Source organism: Chiloscyllium plagiosum, unplaced genomic scaffold (assembly GCF_037043375.1).
Source record: "Chiloscyllium plagiosum isolate Xiang-an unplaced genomic scaffold, Cpla_swu_hap1 HiC_scaffold_5, whole genome shotgun sequence".
NCBI classification, from domain to species: Eukaryota; Metazoa; Chordata; class Chondrichthyes; order Orectolobiformes; family Hemiscylliidae; genus Chiloscyllium; species Chiloscyllium plagiosum.
Window position 1 is genome coordinate 7,282,944 of NW_028270143.1, and position 21,550 is coordinate 7,304,493.

Below are 21,550 nucleotides of genomic sequence, written 5' to 3' on the forward strand. Positions count from 1 at the left end.
TTCGCCAAAAACGGATACCCCCGCAATTTCATCAACAGATGCCGAAGGGAAAGACAACGGAATGAGGACATGCCACAACCCAAAGGATTAGCCACGTTACCATACATCAAGAACATTTCTGAACTGACAGCCAGACTACTACGACCACTAGGACTCATAACAGCACACAAACCAACAGCCATTCTCAGACAACAACTCACCAGGACAAAGGACCCGATATCCAGCATGAGCAAAACCAACATAGTATACAAAGTCCCATGCAAGGACTGCACAAAACACTACATAGGACAAACAGGAAGACAGCTAACGATCCGTATCCATGAACACCAACTAGCCAATGAAACGACACAACCAGCTATCCTTAGTAGCCACACACGCAGATGACAAGCAACATGAGTTCGATTGGGACAACACTACTATTATAGGACAAGCCAAACAGAGACAGCCAGGGAATTCCTAGAGGCATGGCACTCATCCACAGATTCTATCAACAAACACATCGACCTGGACCCAATATACCGGCCACTGCAGTGGACAGCTGGAACTGACAACCGGAAGCGGCAGAGACAAACCACTATAAATACCAGAGGAAACATCACAGAAGCGCTTCACAGGAGGCTCCCAAGCACTGACGATGTCACCTAGACAGGGGACGAAATGTCTGCAACACAAATTCCCAGCTCGGAGAACAGAACCACAACATGCTATATATGTTTTTGCTATTTCTCCTCAGTCTTTTTGTGGATACTTGTTGGTTGGTTAAAAGCCACAACTGTCCACTGCTGCCACTATGCCTTTTTAATGATATTGGTCTAAGAATCAATCACTTCTCAGGGACTGATTAACTGTATAGCTTAGTTTATTTTAAACACATTACAAATTACAAAATAATACACTACAGCAGAGTGACTGAGTTGAGTATGTATTCTGCCTATACACCCAGCCAGGATAATTGGAGTAGCAGCCTTATTACTGTACCTGGATTCCTTAAATGTAAAGTCTCTTGAAGATAAAGATACACATATAACAAACTCCATTAACAGACTTGGGGCCTTGCAAATTGTGCAACTAGGGCTGAAGAAAAGATTTTAAATTTTTCATTCAATATTCCTCAATACTCATTTGAGCTGTCCTATTCATATTTAGATATTTGTAAATGCTTTTAATGTTTGGTGGTTTATATTGTTTGTCTATTTTATTTCACATTCAAATTTGTCATGTATTTTTAGTAATCCTTTGTTGTTTTATAAAATGTTCCCAGTCTTCAGAATTGTGTTGTTTTTCTTTTAAAAATGAGGGAGGGTTGAGCATTCAGGTGAGGGAAGATTTGGCATGTTGAAGAGGAAAATCAGCACAAAATGCAGGTAATGATAACCAGAGTATTTCAGGCAGAAGCAAAGCATATTAACATAAGAATCCACCAGCAAACAAATGTTAGAGTAGGGAAGTATGATAAAAAGACTGATCTTAAGTTTCTTATATGAATTGTGCATATGCATGTAGCTTCCATTTAAAAAATGGTTGAATTGATAGCACCATTAGACATCAGTGAGTATTCTATAATAACTGTTAAAAGAGACATGATTGAAATATGACCATGGCTATCCTCTAAATATTCAAGAGTATTTTGATATTTCAGAAGAACAGGAGGAAAGAAAAATGAGGCAGGTTACTTTGCTAACAAAGGATGAGTCACTACAGTTAAAGTACTGCGCAATTACCTTGGTTCAGAGAATCAAAATATAGAATCGATTTGAGTAGAAGTAAGAAATAGCAAAAGGAAAACGTCAGCAGTGAGAAATGACTATAGGTCCTCTGACATTAGCTACACTGCAGGACAGCATTTAAATCTCAGCATAGGTGTAGCCACAACCAGCATCTGAAGCACGAATAACTAAGATACTACAATAATTATGGGAGATAGTAATCTTCATGTGGATTAGATGAATCATGTTAATAGAGTTTGTTTAGGAAGCCTCTTAGAACAATTGGTTCTGGAACCAACCAACAATCAGGTCATTTTAGATGTGCTAACGTTTAATGAGACAGGATTAATTAGTGATTTATAGTAAAGGATCCTTTTGGTAAGAGTGATCATAGCATGCTAGAGTTTCATATTCAGTTTGAAGATGAGAAATATGGGTCTGAAATTAAAGTTTTAAACTAAGTTAAGGAAATTGCAGGAATATTAAGATAGAGTTGGTTAAATTGGAAAAGGAAAATAGGTTGAGCAGGTTGGAATTGTACTCACTGGAGCAGAGAAGAAAAAAGAAATGGTTTTATTGAAACATATATGTTTCTAAGGGAGATTGATATTGAGATGCTGACAAGATGGGTAGGGTCTTGCAGCATTGAGGTCTCAACAGTAAATTGGAGAGCCGGAGGGAGAGCAACGTTGCCTTTTCTGGCAAAAGCCTGTTAAATCAGATGCCAATCAGGCCAGGTGTGAGATCAGCTTCCTTTGGAATTAAGACCCCATGGACCCCAAGGCTCACAGGTCTTGAGCTCAGCAGTAGCACACAGCTGTGTTGCTAGTGGAAAGACATCCCTGGCGTGCCAGGATCGTAGAACAGCCAAGACAAAGGTAAATTATGTCAAGGAGGCAGCGGTTTGGGCTGATCTTCAGGGTTCAGTTGCTCCACTGTGAGCAGTGAAAATCGAAATCAATTGAAAATACTTAGGACCATGTGAGACCACGTGACCACAGGAGTCAAGGGTATGGAGTTGGCATGAAAGTGGAGTTAAAGTCACAATCAGATCAGCCTTGAACTTGTTGAATAATGGAATAGGTTTGTTAGGTTGGATGGTCTGCTTCTACTCCTACTTCTTATATTCTTATGGTCTTATGGACATAGCCATGGAGCAGCATCTCAAGAGATATCTCAGAGTCCACAGCAACAGAAGCAGAAACCACCAATGTTTTGGAGTTATAGCACAATTTTAATTTGAAAACATATATGATCAAGTGGCTGCCATGCGAGCTCAGACTGCTGCCATCATGGTTATATAATCAATTGTTCAAAGGGACTTGCAGGCTGTTGCCCAATCTGTCCTCTAACAGGTCACTAAGATTGCTGAAGCAATATCACAGCCAAGTGGAGCATAAGTCTGTTGTTCTCTCTCAAAATGCACTGCATTATGACTAAATTCACAGCAGTAACAGAAGAATAGTAAGTAGTGGGACCACTGGTAAATAGAGAGTCGGGGTTGTTTTACAGATACTGCAGTTAGATGTGATAATCCCAGACAGAATCAACAACCCAGTCGGAGGTGAGTAATCTTCTTTCTCTTCTTCCTCCCACTACTATGCTTATCATTGTTAAAACTGGTGGCAATGGCTCTGCCCTCAAGACTGTTCAACATGTGGGTGTCCGGCAAGAAACTTGAAACCCACTCTTCCGAGTTTTGCAGGATTCCTGCAGAGTGGAAACAATCGGCTGAAAGCAGACAGGTGGAAACCCAACCACCTCTGACATTATTTTGTCAGCACAGGAAAAGGCATTAGGTAGGTGTCTAATTGAGATCTGTAAGAGGGCAATCAATATAAAATAAGTGTTTCATCTCACTGCTACACCAACTTAACAAGCAGCAGAGCTGTGCTCCATACAAATCTGGCAAGTTGAACACTGCACACTGCTGTTTAGTTAAAGTGGGGGGAGGGGTGCCTTCTTCCTTGTCCTCCTGGCCACTTGAAGGCCCCTGTTACAGTTTTTTTCTGCCTATCTCAATCACTCCTGAGCCTTTTCTAACTTGCCCCCTTCACACAGACCTTAACCGAGGCCTACCAAAGCAGCGCTGGAGAGTTCCCAGACTTACCTCAGTTGAAGTCATCCATCGTTCCTTTTACTCCAAGGTCTCCTGCAATATAAGCAATGACCACCGACCTTAGTCTGATATAAAGATGCAGGTCAATCCTATGAAGTAGACCTTCCTGCTGGAAATGGACAGAAATCCTGCCTCATACTAATTTAAACATTATCACCTACAAAGTTAAAATGTTGCAAATAAATGCCCTAACAAAGATGGCCTGCTTCTGAAATTTATACTGGGATATAGGAAGCCCACTTCAAAATGTAATTGAGAACACTATTGTATCACGCAATTGTCTGTTGTAGCACATTCTTTGAGGCAATATGATTTTTACTGTACAGATGTCACACATCTATGTATTGATTTTGCACCAGAATTATGAACCATGTTGGCAACAAATAGCCTACTTACACAATAAGATACCCTATGGTCTATTGAGATGACTCAAATGCAGATGGCACAATGGACAGACACAGAATGAAAGTATCATGACTGCTGCCAGCTTAGCTGATGATTATCTGCCTGATTCCTTTCCTATGTGACGTTGAGGGAGTGGAATCCATTTTGTTTCCAATGTATCTGACAGCTGACATTGTGATTCCTGAAGAAGGGCTTATGCCCGAAAAGTCGATTCTCCTGTTCCCTGGATGCTGCCTGACCTGCTGCGCTTTTCCAGCAACACATTTCCAGCTCCGACATTGTAATACAGGCAAAGTGACACTCTACACTATGGAGAGGCCTGCATTCTTGTAAAGCCACGTGCAATGTTCATTCCATCTGCCTCTCTCTGGAACGAATTAAACGTATTCAGCTCAGACACATATATTTGATGGCCACAATCACCTTCACAGCCTCTGGCAATGCTGCTCCCTGTTGTCCCCTCAGGCTGCAGCAGGTGGGAGTTTTCAGTGAGGGCATCCTTACTGAAGTACAGTCATCCGATCACTGTTCCTCACTAAGGTTCAGATTGGAGATTTATATGCTGAAATCCTAAGGCTCATATGACGGCCAACTGATCTGAACCCTTCTCTCTTTCTTCCTTCTCACTCTCTGGCAGCATGTTCTGTGCTATTGTCACCACCAATCATTCCCCTCATCATGCTTAATGCACCCAGTGAATGCATACTACAACCATATCAGGGAATAAATGATTTTTGCAGAATCCTTGAGATAAGGAGACAGTCCTCCAGTCCATGGAATATCTGTCCTTGTGGACTTCAGCACCTTTAAAGAATTCTCTACATCAAAAAATATTTCTACAATTATAGCAACAGCTAACAGAATTATGCAGGAAATCACATGCAAATGGTTGATGGTCCCTGTAAATAGTGCTTTTGAAGGGGTTCTTTCATGCTAATGAACACGTATTCAACTGTGTGAAGTTACCAGATAGCATTAACTGAAGTTTCTAACTCACAATGTGCCACCTTTGACTACATGATGAGATGAGATTCCCTACAGTGTGGAAACAGGCCCTTTGGCCCAACAAGTCCACACCGAACCTCCAAAGAGTAACCCACCCAGACACATGCCCCTCTGACTAATGCACCTAAGATTGTGGGCAATTAACATGGCCAATTCACCTGACCTTTGCATCTTTGAACTATGGGAGGAAACCCATGCAGACACAGGGAGAATGTGTAAACTCCACACAGACAGTCCCCCGAGGCTGGAATCAAACCTAGGACTTTGGTGCTGTGAGGTAAACTAATTGACTTGAGTGGTGCTACCCAACCTGAAACTATTTCTCTGTAGACAATGTGTTGCCAATGACTGCATTGATTTCAATCATTATGCATTTATAACCATATTATCATTCAAAGCAGTTGAAGGCTAAGGTTAAAGCGCCCATGTTATCGCCTGGTTCTCTAGTTATCTACTTCAATGTATTATTGTGATAAACCCTTTATCTTGCTTGCACTGATTAAAAAAAACTTTCCAGCAAAATAGAATTGGCCCAAACATTTGCATTTTAGCACCCTCCCACTTTAGTACCAGGTCCTGATTTTAGATCAGTGAATCTGCAGGCCTTTAAGTGGAAAAGTTTACTTTCAACCCCCTTATGAGACCACCAGGATCAGAGGAAACAGGAACAGGGACTCTTAATTCTCTTAGAAGGACAAAAGGCACTTGTATACTTGGTGAAACAAGGTGTACCAGCAACTGAACTAAATCCTGAAGGAAAAGTCTGGGCTAAAGTTCATTTTTGGAAGTAGCTGACACTATACCACCCCTTTGCTTTGCTGTTACAAAACCAGTAAGCTGCACTAGAATCTTTAGAAGGTAGATGCCCCAGATGTACCATAAGTCACGCATCTACCTGCCATTGCCTCGTATTGGGCAGGTGGGGGGGGTATCAAATATCTTCAAGTTTGCAATGATTGAAGGTGACACATATCACACCACTTATTCCAGGATATATCTACTGCAAAGTTTTGGTGTCCATACAATTTACCCATCCCTATTTCCAACCACTTCCAATAACTTTTCTCCCAACTCACTCCATCAGCTTCATGGACATCTTCAGCCTTGGATATAAGAGGATCAATTTTACCTCTATTTCAGTAGATAGCTTTGAATGAATTAAAATCTCATCTGTACATTCTCCTACTTCACAGCCCAGTCTACCATGCTGAAAGCCAACCTGTGCAACAACAAGATTATATTACGCTTCTCCTCTCCCCTCAAATAAGACCATAAGACCATAAGACATAGGAGTGGAAGTAAGGCCATTCGGCCCATCGAGTCCACTCCGCCATTCAATCATGGCTGATGCGCATTTCAGCTCCACTTACCAGCGTTTTCCCCGTAGCCCTTAATTCCTCTAGACAACAAGAATCTATCAATCTCGGCCTTGAAGACATTTAGCGTCCCGGCTTCCACTGCACTCCGTGGCAATGAATTCCACAGGCCCACCACTCTCTGGCTGAAGAAATGTCTCCGCATTTCTGTTCTGAAATGACCCCCAAATGGAGAGCTGAAGGTGTTCCAAATCTCAAATAACTACTCAAATTATTGTTTTCAATTTCTGGGAAAGGAGTGAGTTTCTTTTCTGCCTATGGCAATGGATTGAATTATGAGTGAACAGGGAACTGAAACATGGGGAAGGTTCATAAGATAATTGCAAGCTGATATCTCAGGCTCTTACTGAAGGAATAGGCAGATTTGAATTGGTATAGGAGGGCAGCTAAAGGGTGAGGTTTAGACTTTAGGGTTTTGTTTTATTCATCTATGGGATGAAGGCATTGCTGGGCCAGATATATTGCTCGTGACAGGTAAAAACAATAAATAGGGAGTGAGTTCAAGACACTGAAGGAATGGCTATACATTTCTAAGTCTGGATGGTGGCAGCCTTGAATGGGAACTTGTAGGTGGCAGTGCTCTCATGTATCTGCTGCCTTTGTCCTTACAGATGGAAATGGTCAAGGAAGCTGTGTCTGAGGAGCCCTGGTGAGAATTTCTATAGTGCATCTTGTAGATAGTAGCAGCAGCAGCAGCAGCTGGTGGTGGAGGAAGTGAACATTTGTGAATCTGGTGCCAGTCAAACAGGCTGCTTTGTCCTGGATTATGTCAAGCCTCTTAAGTGCTGCTATCATCCAGACAAATGATAAGTATTCGATCTCACAACTTACTTGTGCCTCAGATGGTAGACAAGCTTGGTAGACAGGTCAGGAGATGGGTTATTCACTGCAAAATTCCTGTCCTCTGACCTTCTTTTGTAGTCATATTATTTACATGGCTAGTCTAGTTCAATTTCTGGTCTCTGGTAATCCTCAGGATGTTGTTAGTAGGAATTCATCAGTGATAATGCCATTGAAAGTCAAAGGGTAATGGCTATATTATCTCTTGTTGGAGATGGCCATTGTGTGGCATGAATGCTATTTGCCTCTTGTCTGTCAAAACCTGAATATTGTCCAAGTCTTGCTATATTTAGGTATGGACTGTTTCAATAGTTGAGGAGTGGAGAATTGTGTTGGATATTGTGAAATCATCAGTGAACATCCCCACTTCTGACCTTATAGAACATAGAACATAGAAGAATACAACGCAGTACAGGCCCTTTGCCCCTCGATGTTGCGCCAATCTTATGATGGAGGGAAGGTCATTAATGAAGCAGCTGATGGGTTTAGGACTCCACCCTTAGGAATTCCCTCAGAGATGTTCTGGAACTGAGATAACTGACCTCCAACAATTACAATCATCTTCCTCCCCATCTACCTGTGCCAGGTATGACTCCGACCAGTAAGAGTTTTGCCTGAATTCCTGTTGACTATAATTTTGCTAGGGCTCCTTGATGCCATCCTCAGTCAATTGCAGCCTTGATGTCAAAAGCAGTCACACTCACTCCACCTCTTTAATTCATTTCTTTTGTCAAAGATCGGACCAAGGTTGAGATCATCAGCTGAATCTACATAGACCAAATAGAAGATAGCACACAGCCACCGACACATGGGAAACTTGAGATGGACAATGAATCATGCCCACATCCCATGAATAAATAATAAAAATCATCATTTTAAGAACTAGACTTTACCCTTCAGCTGCCCTCCTATTCCAATTAAAAATCTGCTTACTTACTGCAGTACTAGGTTTAGTTTCTGATAGTCGTGTGAAAAATAATGTATTAGTCATCAAATGACTCAACACAAACTCAAAATTTCCCTTTCATTACTAGCTATTTCCATATGTCAGTAAATCAGAATTTAGAATGCATGACTTTAATAACATCATTAAAAGCACAAAGACCGAGATTAGAATAGACTTGTTCTGCAAGGTTGTTACGGCATGGGTCAGAGTTTATTTAAAGGGTAAATAAATATTTGAAAACTAAGTTTTTAAATGAGAAGTGGAACTAAATGGGTTGTTCTTTTTGAATAATTTAACAAGCACATATTTGTAAATGTACATGGGGGTAAGATGTATCATGTTCAAATGAATACAAAATACAAGGCAGAAGATAAATGGATCGGGGCACACAGGATAAGATAGTAAACTGGAGGGAATTCTTAATGGGCAGTGGAAGGGGAGCTGTGTGACATCAGTAAGTGAAGTGGGTAATTCATTCACTTGCTTAATCTCAGTCATTTATACCCATAGACTCAACTTTAAATGGGAAAAAACAACTTTTCAGCAAGGACTAATGTAAAGCAAAATTTTATTTTTTTACCTGGAGATCCTGAATCCACATAGAGATTTTATATACAACAGAAGAACTTCTCTATTCAAACCAGCCGGAGATCTTTTTCTGTTGCAATGGTTTCCCCTCTCAGATCTAGACTAAAATTTTACAAGCTTCCACTGTCATAAAAGACCACTTATTTACATGAATTGAAAAAACTCATTGCTTTTGGCCTCCACTGGGGAATATTTATCCTTTAATCTTATTTCCACAACATGACCTTCCATGTCCTGAGATACCCTTTATGGGTTTTCGTAATGCTTATTGATTTTATAATTCATTCTAAAATAATTTCAATATTGGAATCATTTGACGGTATTAGGCAAGAACTTTCGAAAGCTGATTGGGGGCAGATGTTCATAGGTAAAGGGACGGCTGGAAAGTTGGAAGCCTTCAGAAATGAGATAACGAGAATCCAGAAAAGTGTAGTCCTGTAAGGATGAAAGGAAAGGCTGGTAGGTATCGGGAATGCTGGATGACTAAAGACATTGAGGGGTTGGTTAAGAAAAAGAAAGAAGCATTTGTAAAGTATAAATAGGATAGATTGAGTGAATCCTTAGAAGAGTATAAAGGCAGTAGGAGTATACTTAAGAGGGAAATTCGGAGGGCAAAAAGGGGACATGAAATAGCTTTGGCAAATAAAATTAAGGGGAATCCAAAGAGTTTTTTACAAATACATAAAGGAAAGAAGGGTAACAAGAGAGAGAATAGGGTCCCTCAAATTTCAACTAGGTGGCCTTTGTGTGGAGCCGCAGAAAATGGGAGAGATATTAAATGAGTATGTTGCATCAGTATTTACTGTGGAAAAGGATATGGAAGATATAGAATGTAGGGAAATAGATGGTGACATCTTGCAAAATGTCCATACTACATAGGAGGAAGTGCAGGAGATATTGAAATGCATAAAGATGGATAAATCCCCAGTACCTGATCAGGTGTACCCTAAAACACTGTGGAAAGTTAGAGTAGTGATTGCTGGGCCTCTTGCTGAGATATTTGTGTCATCGATAGTCACAGGTGAAGTGCCAGAATACTAGAGGTTGGCTAATGTGGTGCCACTGTTTAAGAAGGGTGGTAAGGACAAGCCAGGGAACTATAGACCAGTGAGCCTGAAGTTAGTGGTGGGCAAGTTGTTGGAGGGAATACTGAGGGATAGGATGTACATGTATTTGGAAAGGCAAGGACTTATTAGGGAGAGTCAACATGGCTTTGTGTGTCGGTAATCATGTCTCACAAACTTGATTGAGTTTTTTGAAGAAGTAAAAAAGAGGATTGATGAGGGCAGAGCAGTAGATGTGACCTATATGGACTTCAGTAAGGCGTTCGACTAGGTTTCCCATGGGAGACTGATTAGCAAGGTTAGGTCTCATGGAATACAGGGAAATCTAGCCATTTGGATACTGAACTGGCTCAAAGGTAGAAGACAGAGGGTGGTGGTGGAGGATTGGTTTTCAGACTGGAGGCCTGTGACCAGTAGAGTGCCACAAAGATCAGTGCTGGGTCCTCTACTTTTTGTCATTTACATAAATGATTTGGATGCGAGCATAAGAGATATAGTTAGTAAGTTTGCAGATGACACCAAAATTGGAGGTGTAGTGGACAGTGAAGAAGGTTACCTCAGATTACAACAGGATCTGGACCAGATGGGCCAATGGGCTGAGAAATGGCAGATGGAGTTTAATTCAGATAAATGCGAGGTGCTGTATTTTGGGAAAGCAAATCTTAGCAGGACTTATACACTTAATGGTAAGTCCTCGGGAGTATTGCTGAACAAAGAGACCTTGGAGTGCAGGTTCATAGCTCCTTGAAAGTGGAGTCGCAGGTAGATAGGATAGTGAAGAAGGCACTTGGTATGCTTTCCTTTGGTAGTCAGAATATTGAGTACAGGAGTTAGGAGGTCATGTTGCGGCTGTACAGGACATTGCTTAGGCCACTGTGGAATACTGCGTGCAATTCTGGTCTCCTTCCTATCGGAAAGGTGTTGTGAAACTTGAAAGGGTTCAGAAAAGATTTACAAGGATGTTGCCAGCGTTGGAGGATCTGAGCTACAGGGAGAGACTGAACAGGCTAGAGCTTTTTTCCCTGGAGTGTCAGAGGCTGAGGGGTGACCTTGTAGAGGTTTACAACATTATGAGGGGCATGGATAGGGTAAATAGGCAAAGTCTTTTCCCTGGGGTCGGGGAGTCCAGAACTAGAGGGCATAGGGTTAGGGTGAGAGGAGAAAGATATAAAAGAGACCTAAGAGGCAACTTTTTCACGCAGAGGGTGGTACGTGTATGGAATGAGCTGCCAGGGGATGTGGTGGAGGCTGGTACAATTGCAACATTTAAAAGGCATTTGGATGGGTATATGAATAGGAAGGGTTTGGAAGGATATGAGCCGAGTGCTGGCAGGTGGGACTAGATTGGGTTGGGATATCTGATCGGCATGGACGAGTTGGACCAAAGGGTCTGTTTCCATGCTGTACATCTCTCTGACTCTATTTGTCTATTTGAAATTAATATAACTAATTAGCTACCATAGCTTTTATCAATAAGTATTTATTGAAGCGTGTAATTCTGACTGATATTTGCAAAGTCCATGGTGACTACTGCAATATTCCTCACATACTACCAGAAACTAAGCCAAATACTTCAGTTGATCAGTCTAACAAGTAGACATCACCTGCTGGCTGCCCTCCTACACCAATTTAAATGTGCCTACTCCCACAGTAACAGCCTGAGACATTGGCCTGCAATTAACCTACAAACTCAAATCATGTTTCACTTCCTTATTCATGCACAATTCAATTTCTTGGCACAAAAGAAATACCTTCTTTCCCAGGATATTTTGAAACTTGAAAGGGTTCAGAAAAGATTTACAAGGATGTTGCCAGGGTTGAAGGATTTGAGCTATAGGGAGAGGCTGGAACATCGGAGGCTGGGGGGTGACCTTATAGAGATTTATAAAATCTAGTCTGGTTTAGGGTGAGAGGAGAAAGATATAAAAGGGACCTAAGAAACAACGTTTTCACACAGAGGGTCAAGCGTGTATAGAATGAGTTCCCAGAGGAAGTGGTGGAGGCTGGTACAATTACAGCATTTAAAAGGCATCTGGATGGGTATGTGAATAGGAGGGGTTTAGAGGGATACGGGCCAAGTGCTGACAAATGGGACTAGATTAGGTTAGGATATCTGGTCGGCATGGTCGAATTGGACCGAAGTTTCTGTTTCCATGCTGTACATCTGTAAGACTCTACAACTCTAATTATAAATATTACTTTCTAAACTTATCTGTGATTTGAACACCTTCAGTCCTCAATTACGTGCGCTTAGAAGTGCATTGCATGCTAACAAACAGAATGACTGTCCAATATAAAGACAGAAAGACAATGTACGAGAAACAGAAAATAAGAAGTTAAACAAGGAGAAGCAGACAAGGGGAGACTTACAGAAACAGAGAGTGAACAGAGTCTTAAAGCTTAAAGAGTTTGTTCTGTTGTGCCACTATAACATGAATGGTATTAAATAGGACTTCCACTTGTGTACATGAACGCGCTTTCCACTTCACATCTGCCAAATTGCAGTGGCAAAGAGGAGCAGTTCTGAGGAAAGGCAAGAGTTACAGATTTAAGAACAAAAGTGAAAAACATAAAGTCCTGGAGAAGGTCAACAAGTCTAATAGCATCTGTAGAGAGAGGAACAGAGTGGACATCATGTCTAAGTTTTATTTTCTCCACAGGTGCTGTCAGACCTGCTGAAATTGTCCAGCTCTTTGTTTTTATTTCAAATTTCCAGCGTTCATAACATTTTGTTTTTGTACTATATAGCAACAAAAGATACTCTACATACAGAGCTGGAGAAATCTAGAACATAGACTTACAGGTGAAAGCTTCACTTGTACAAGTAATGACACAACTGACTTAAGTAAACTACATGGTTGCTGTGTTATAACTTCTATGCTTCTAATCTGAAACTTAGATAATAGAGAAAATCACAATCTTATTTTAAGCAGAAACTTACTGCTTACCAGATAGTTGTAACAAAACAATGATTTCAAGAATACTTAGCTAATCAGTCAGCAATACTCACCTGTGCACAACCTGGAGCATTGCAAACGAATGGCCGGTCTTGCTCCAAATTCATAACTGGCTTTGAATTAATCTGACAACCAAATACACAACAGCAAATAAATGAATGGCATCTGCATTAACATTTGAATAAGCTAACCTGTATTTAATAAATAAATGCAGTTATGCTTTTTTTTCTCACAATCAAGCTCAACATTCAATTTAATCCCTAATTAAATCTAATTTGATTATGCTGAAGGCAAAGAAAGTATTTTAAGAAAAAGCAATAATTTCAATACAAGTAACGATGATCACTGTTTCATGGTTGCATTTTTAATTTTCATAGTCTGAACAAATACTCTTCATTTTCAGACCATGGGAAAGCCCAAACCCTGACCTTTAAAGCCATTCGAAATGCACATTGTGCCCATGTATGACATAATTTCGGATTTTTGCCTTTCCACACAAACGTTGGACTTGCAATATATTCTTCAAACAGCCATTGACTTTGTGAGTATTCTGGGTGTGAAGGCTGACCCTGTTTCTCCAACAAGGCAGCCCAACTCCCACAGACCCCCTAACGTTTACTTATTTAGCCTCTCAGTTCACCTCCACTCAGCCTCACGCCTTCTCAGATCACCCATGCTACCTATGTCTCTTCACACCCAACCCATATACCAGCCCCTCAGATTGTTCATGACACCTAAATGTTACCAACCCCTGTACCCCCCCATAGTCACTCACCCGTAATTCACTGTACACTGTCCTCAGAAATTATGAAAAAGGAGAAGTGAATTATTTTAAAATCATTGGGGAAAAAAACTAAACTTCTAACAATCTAGTAAAACCCTGAATTCATCCAAACATCATTGACACCAGAGACAAAACGTTCTCCTGTGTGAAAAAAAGTGCAATATTTGAAGTGCCTATTACATTTGTAAACAATTAAGAACCACATTAAACCATAATATTACAGCTTTTTAAAAATGTCAGCCATTCTCAGATCAATAGACCATCTGATGGGCTCAAGCCATTACTAGCTTTAGAAATCCAGCCAAGCATTCATAGTGGTCACAGCCTTCTTCACAAAACTTTGCAGCTACATTCCCTGAAACTGGTAGAACACAATTGTGTTCAATTTCCATTTCAAAGTAGGGTATTAGTCAATCAATGGAGAGCAACAGGCAAAAGGATCTATCTTTTCAATTTTCAAAAGCAGTTTTTTAAACCAAAACAGATTGGTCTGTCAATTAAAATCACAGCGCAAAACATGACAGCATAAGCTGACAAGGCTTCTGTTTTAAATGAATTATGGCATTGCCTCCAATGGAAAACTATTGTAATACATGATGCTACTTTCACATTGGTGGCTAATGGAAGCACCTAAGTAGGACAGATCCCTATGATGAATGACCACATTTGAAACACATCTATATTACAAGACAGCATCCAATTGTGAAATATGAAAGCACCAGAACATTTTCCACTTACCTTTCAGAATATTCTGATTTCCTCAGCAAGATTTCCCCAGTGGTCACGAGTTTTTTTTAGGACTTGTACAAACCCAGACCAGACCACAAAAAATGTGTGCAAGAAGCGGTGCAATTTTGCTTTACGGCTTACAACGGGGATCTGACCTTGCCCTTTGGGGCAGCACGATGGCTCAGTGGTTAGCACTGTTGCTTCATAGCACCAGGTTCAATTTCACCCTCAGGTGACTGTCTGTGTAGAGTTTGCACATTCTCCCCCTCTGTGTGGGCTTCCTCTGGGTGCTCCAGTTTCCTCCCTCAGTCCAAGGACGTGCAGGTAAGCTGGATTGACTAAATTGCCCAAAGTATCCAGGGATATGCAGGATATGTGGATTAGCCATGGGAAATGCAGGGTTACAGGGATAGAGTAGGGGATGTGTCTGGGTAGAATGTTCTTCAGAGGGTCAGTGTGGACTCACTGGGCCAAATGGCCTGCTTCCACACTGTAGGGATTCTATGATTTCTAGAAAGAGCATGTGAATTCTGAACCAAGACCTTCCAACCCTCAAAAAAGCCAAATTAAAATGATGTGAGATCGGGAATATTGAAGCAATCACTTTGTCCAGCGAAAAAAAGTTAAATTATTTACAGTTTGATTTGTATCTCCACTGGAAGAAAAGAATCTCACCCTAACAATTACTGCTACAACACAGTGTGCTCTAAAATGTTTTGAGGCTCCATTGCCTATGTATAAATCCCATAGTTAACTAGCATCTTGTCTCCAAATTTACATACCCTTTCTTAGGTACTACTATGCAACAGCTAAATATTGAAGTGATAAACACAATTTATTTTAACCCTGACACAGAAGCATCTTTATTCCCCTTTATCCTTTTTGCATGGGTTTCAACTGTGACATTACCACTGAAAAATTAAGTTGAAAATTAATTTTGACCTCTCTAAAAATGTTGGGCAGCCTCTTTCTTAATCGTCAGAATTAACAAAGAAACAAGTACGACTCCACTCCAAAGAATGGGGTGCAAGCAAAATGGTTGACGAAGAAACACATTTACAAGATTTACTCCAGAATTGGAATCATTTTATTAGACAACTGTGGAAAACTGATTTATTGTAGATTATGAAACTTTCTTTCACTTGAACTGTTAGCTGATGGGTTACAATTATTTTTAAGACATTGCTTCCAAGTTGCTCCAGGCATATATAGCAGTGACTTTTTGTAACAATAGCAAGAGGCTGACAGTTATACAGTTCAGATTAGAATTTTGCCCAACACAAGGGTATTTTGTGTATTTTGTCTGAAAATGACAGGGAGTACAGGGCATTTCCACTGTGTTTCGAGCATACAATAGTCTATAACACCAGCAAAAGTTTGAAACACAATAACACTAGTCACTACTAGTTATTCTTCTTTGTCCACTGTTACTCTGTGGCACTGACTTCTTGCTCGTAGTTGACATTGGTGGATCAGATGTGGGCAACAACAGCATAAGACCTACTCTGGTTTGGTGCGTCTATCATGAGGCTGGAAAGTGACTGTGTCTTGGCTTCCCTCAGGCTTTTGAAGCTCCCCAAAAATATTTAACTGCTGGACCGAAGATGCAATCAAGGTATCTGATGCTCATCAGAGTTCATATAAAATGGGCACCCACAAGTAAATTCATTCATCCATGTTAGGTCCTTTTGGCAGAGAAGTCAGTCTGACTAGTAGTTGTTAAATGTTACTGCCCAGAGATTTAAATGTCTATGATTTTTTTTAACTTTGTCACAGAGGCAAGCTGCTTTCCTTATCCCATGCATTCCCTAACTGTTTTTGCCAAGGACTTTCAAGTGGCTGTGGTCCCTTAGCACCTATGAGTATCACATTGGCTACATGGCTCAATGTTTTCTTTTTCCAAACCCTGCACTGTCAAAAGAGGAAAACTAAAAGGCACATTTTTCACATTTTCTTCCAACGATTCAGGTGTTTTATGCCTCTTCCAGAGAATCTCATAGAATTACACAGTACAGAAGACTCTTCAGCCCGTTGAGTGTGTACTAATCCATTTATGTAGGCTGAGGCAATTGTATGGACATGTTCAAAAGATCATGATGTTGATACATTGGGATGTTTGACCCAAAAATGCATATACTGGTATTTGGTAAGGTGTAAAAACTAACCCAAACCCAATCTGAACCTACCTTCAACCCACCCATTTCCAGGTTTAACAGAGGCAGGTGCAGTCAAATTACTCCAAGATGGTAGAGTGATCATCACATATTATAATGAGGCTGGAAGGTTTAGATTTAGCTTTTTTTAAAAATTATCCATGGCCAGCCAGGTTCTCAGGCCTCAGGGAACTTAGAAACTGCTTCAGGGAAAAGGGCCTTTACAGCATTGTCTGTGGCTCAAGAAGAACAAGAGCTTTCCACCAGGAGCCCAAAGAAATTCTATTGGATTGTATAGATCCCAATAAAGAACAACCCCTCACCCCAATCACACCTCTAAAGGCAGCCTATGGTTTAGGGATGCGTGGGGCTGTGATTTCACACACATCCACGTGGAAGTCAAAGATCAATCTCTCCAATGTTTCCAGTGGGAGATCCTGGCTCTACATGGGGCTGTGGCACACCCTGGAATCTACTCAGATTTGCTGTAGTAAAGCCTTACATCAGCTTGTTGCTTGCTGGGAGAGTAGGATAATCCCAGGGGAAGAAAACAAAGGATATGGAGTTAAAACTCCACAGCAGTGTGGAGATCAGGATTTCTAAAATCTAACACTCAACTGCACAGATGCACCCTTTGCAACCTGCCCCCTTAAGATCAATCTCTATGACATCCAAAAGAGTGTTCATTACGAAAGCTCAGTCTAAGCTGAGGATTTTGTTCAAAAAGGATGGCCATACTCTCAATAATTGTCAATGGTGTGGTTAAATAATCATGAACCACTGCATAAATGCAATTTGTAGACTGTTCTGTAGACACATACAGACTTCCCAGTCTGTTTGGCAGTGTTAAATAACTCTATGAAATATTGATGCTGAAAAGCCAAGTATCATTTGCTTGCAGACTCTGCGAGGGTCAAGTCCTAGAGCTCAGCAACAATAGGTGTTTTCAAGTTGACTATGCAATATTGGTATCTTCAAATGTAACCACAATTTATTCTTCCTCACTTATGCTCAGTGACTCAGTGATTCACTCCACTCAGGGAGTTGCTTTGTAAGGCATGGATACTGGATGCAATCTGAACATCAAGTTTTAATCTTTCTTCATCTTCAGATTGGAAAGATCCTAAAGTAGAATGCTGTTAGTGAATCAAACAGAAAATAATTTGAAGAAAGTGAGGACTGCAGATGCTGGAGATCAGTGTAGCGAGTCTGGTGCTAGAAAAGCACAGCAGGTCAGGCAGCATCCGAGGAGGTGCAGAATCGATGTGAAGAGAAAATAATTTGAAACCAACATAAATGAAATCATATTATATTGCATATAAAAGTAAACTAATCACCGTTACACATCCTTCAATGCCTTTTATGCAGTGCTTTTGCCTAGCCTAGTGCTCTGAAGTATTGGTAGCCCAATGCAACACAGCTGATGAAAGGCTGCTGAGATTCAGCGGAGGAATGCAGAAGGTTTTGGATGGTGATGTCAAGCACCTCTGGACCCAGACATCCATGTTTTGGACTGCACCAAGCTGGCATGTTTGATACAGTCCTGGCTGGCAGGAGTTAAAGAACAAATCATATCAACCTGAAAGAAAACTGCAAACTTCCACCCTACCGAAATATTGCTGCTCACATTGCTGAAACATTGATAGATGTCTCAGCAATCCTAGCAATCTATTCGAGAACAGATTACTGTGAAGCCCTGCATGATGACAGCAGTCTTGGCTTGTATGAATACATTGAGATTACATAACAGAAGTCTCATCCACTTCATTACTCATCCTAGAATTGGTCCCATTGCCTCAGTGGTTGAATATGCCGAAGTTGCAATAAAAGCTGAGACATCAGCCATTGAATACATCATCATGGTTTGGGCCACCAGTGTCCAAAATCATTTGACCACTTTTTTGGATTGGACAAGATGTATGTCTAAGGGATGGACAAAGCCCTCCATCGGATAGTGTCAGACTTCTGTATGCTCCTGGATATTGAACACAGTATTTCTGGTAGGATTTGTGATACATAAAGCATTTCACTGATCAACCTCTATTGTGGACTGGCCCATCATAGGCCTTGCCTGAGTCCTCCGCAGCAGAATTTATGTGTGACCTTGCCACCTAGCAAGCTGGAACCTGCACTATTCTAATCTCCTAGTCTGGTTTTAGTCCAGTATCACACCACATATATATTCTATCTCTAAGACAAGGCTGGGCAGCTCAACCAGGTGAAATGCTCCTCTTGTATGATGTCAGAAGTCAGGAATACTTCCAGCTTCCAGGATGACCACATGTGCAGAAATGCCTCAAGATGCAACAAGGGAAAATCCACATTTTGGATCTGGATCAGGGGCTGGAGTATCCATATGGCTGAATCTTTGTGGAAAGCACATACAGTGGTCACACTGCAAGTAAACAATGCACAGGAAAAAGAGAACGGGTGACCAATAGATATAATATAAGTAACAGGCAAGTAGTTCAGGAATTTCCTGAGTCATCTCTCTCTCTCTGACAGACTTTCCATTTTGGATACTGCTATTTTGATACTCTTTCTCAGGGAATACAGGGTGCCAAGTCTGAGACACTAGGAAAACAAAGTGCAAGGGCAATAGCGATGGTGGATTCTGTTGAACAGATAGAAGTTACTGCAGCTGAGATATCAGCACAGTATTTTGTCTTTCCGGTGCTGCAATCAAGGATGTCACTGAGCAGCTGCAAAACATTCTGAAAGGGGTAGGAGAACAGCCTGAGGTGACAGTCCATGTTGGTAGCAATGACATGGTAAAAAAAGGGATGTGATCTTTCAAGCAGAATATAGGGAGCTAGGAAATAAATTATAGACAGTATATGAATAGCTGAGTCATCTCAGGGTCACCCCTGATGCCAAGAGCTAATGAGATAAGGAATAAAAGAATAGATTGGTTGACTGCACGACTGACGGTATTGTGTTGGAGGGGGATTTATATTCTTAAGGCATTGGGACAGATTCTAGAGAAAATGGGATCAGTACAAACTGGATAATTTGCATCCCACCAAGGTTGAGACCAATACCCTCAAAAGGGATTTTCTAGTGCTGTTGGGAGCATTTAAACAAGAATGGCAGGGTGTGGGAAGCTTAGTAAGGAATCAAGAATGAGGGAAACAAAGATAGAAATGAAAAACAGAAAAATATAAAGAAAACAAGGGCTTGAAGGAAATAGGACCACAATTTAAACCATCTTGCAGTGTGCTACTCAGGACTCCTCAGACAATGAATCAGTCTCCATGCACATGCAGCAAGACCTAGCCAAGATTTGGCTTGGGCTGATAGTGACAACATTAATCATTGAACTTATGGACTCAGCAACTTGCACAGTTGAGTTTAGTTTTAACAACATAACATATGCCAAATCAAATGGGGTTGACATGGGATCCTCGCTTGGCCCAGCTCTCGCAAACATCTTTGTTGGATTCTATGAGAAATGTGTCTTCAGTGGAATGACAGATGACCTCCTACATGTATAATTCTGATGTACAGTTAACTTATTTGCAAGAATTGAATCTGCGACTGCACGCAACAATTCTCTTACATGTCTTAATGAGTTCCACGCTGCGCTCAATTTCACCTTTAAAATGAACCAGTCAATTAAGCTTCCTTTCCTTGATGTTTTAAATGAGAAATTGCCAAGAGGTTCTCCACTAGTGTCTACCTCAAATCTGCCTTCACTGTTCAATATACACGTTAGGATTGTTACACTTCCATGAGCTATAAAATTGGCTTTAATCAGCAACCTTGGAAACTAAACAAATCATTTCTTCATCATGCAAACTGCTACTACATAGTAGCAAAGCAAGAGGTATTCATTACAAACAAGATGCTGCTGCAAAGCCACCAAGACTTCTTGGTAAAAACAAGGACTGCAGATGCTGGAAACCAGAGTCTCGATTAGTGTGGTGCTGGAAAAGCACAGCAGGTCAGGCAGCATCTAAGGAGCAGGAAAATCGACGATGAAGGGCTTTTGCCCGAAATGTCGATTTTCCTGCTCCTCGGATGCTGCCTGACCTGCTGTGCTTTTCCAGCACCACTCTAATCTACACTAAGACTTCTTGTCTATCATGCAATTTTGCCTATTTTGTTTTAAATACTGTGCCATTGTGATACGAGCTATGTGGGCCATCCAGCCCAAAGATTAGCAGATCTTAGCAGTATATCCTTCTGTCTGTTCACAACAAGCAAATTACTGACCATATCCAAACAACCCATGCTTGCAAAACTCAAAAAGTTATGTCTAGCAATAGATGCGTTTCTGGAATTGGAAAATATTTTATAAGTGTGAATCTTGGAATTGTTGGTGTTAAAGGAATCTATCTGTACATATACAATGAACATAGTAAGTTAGCATGTAGGTAACAGAAGGCGAGATAAAATTGCTATGACCGAGTTTGAGCATTGCACTGTTTTCTTTACTAGTGCCACTCCTTCACTGGTCACAAGTTTTAAATTTAATCAGGATGGTGCTCTGGCCCATAATATTGGTTTCAGACTGTGTCAGAGTTAGATGTAAGAATGAGTCAGCCAGGTTTCTTTAGTCAACAACAAAGAACTGGGTTAGATCCAAAAACAAACTTACTCAAATAAGATGCTTAGCGTATTGATGAACAGTTTCGGTCATGCAAATACACGTATGTTTATTCCTTTAAAAAAAAATTCATAAACACATGCATGTCAGAGAAGAAAGAAAAGAATGAAAACTCTGCAAAATGTTAACATTAAATTACTTTAGTTAGTAATAATTAAGTCCATTAATAAAAGGATCAGTTGCCAGACGTCCCAAATGGTATTCTGATTCTAAAACTATTCTGCACCTGCAAGCTGCTGCCACTGAGGTCCCTTCCTAGAATTGTGACT

The 21,550-nt window shown here is 40.7% G+C and overlaps 1 protein-coding gene across 5 annotated transcripts in view; it reads right to left on the reverse strand.

Moving 5' to 3' along the window:
• The window catches only part of creb5b (cAMP responsive element binding protein 5b), a 508,761-nt gene that overhangs the window by 407,107 nt on the left and 80,104 nt on the right, over positions 1-21,550 (reverse strand). For 3 of the 5 annotated variants that reach the window (XM_087986955.1, XM_043689526.2, XM_043689527.2), the window contains one exon: positions 13,060-13,131. The exons of the other annotated variants lie outside the window; for them this stretch is intronic. In XM_087986955.1, the coding sequence (XP_087843081.1) occupies positions 13,060-13,113 (54 nt within the window). In that variant the 5' untranslated portion in view covers positions 13,114-13,131. The remainder of the gene's footprint in view (positions 1-13,059; positions 13,132-21,550) is intronic. 5 annotated transcript variants of the gene reach the window in all.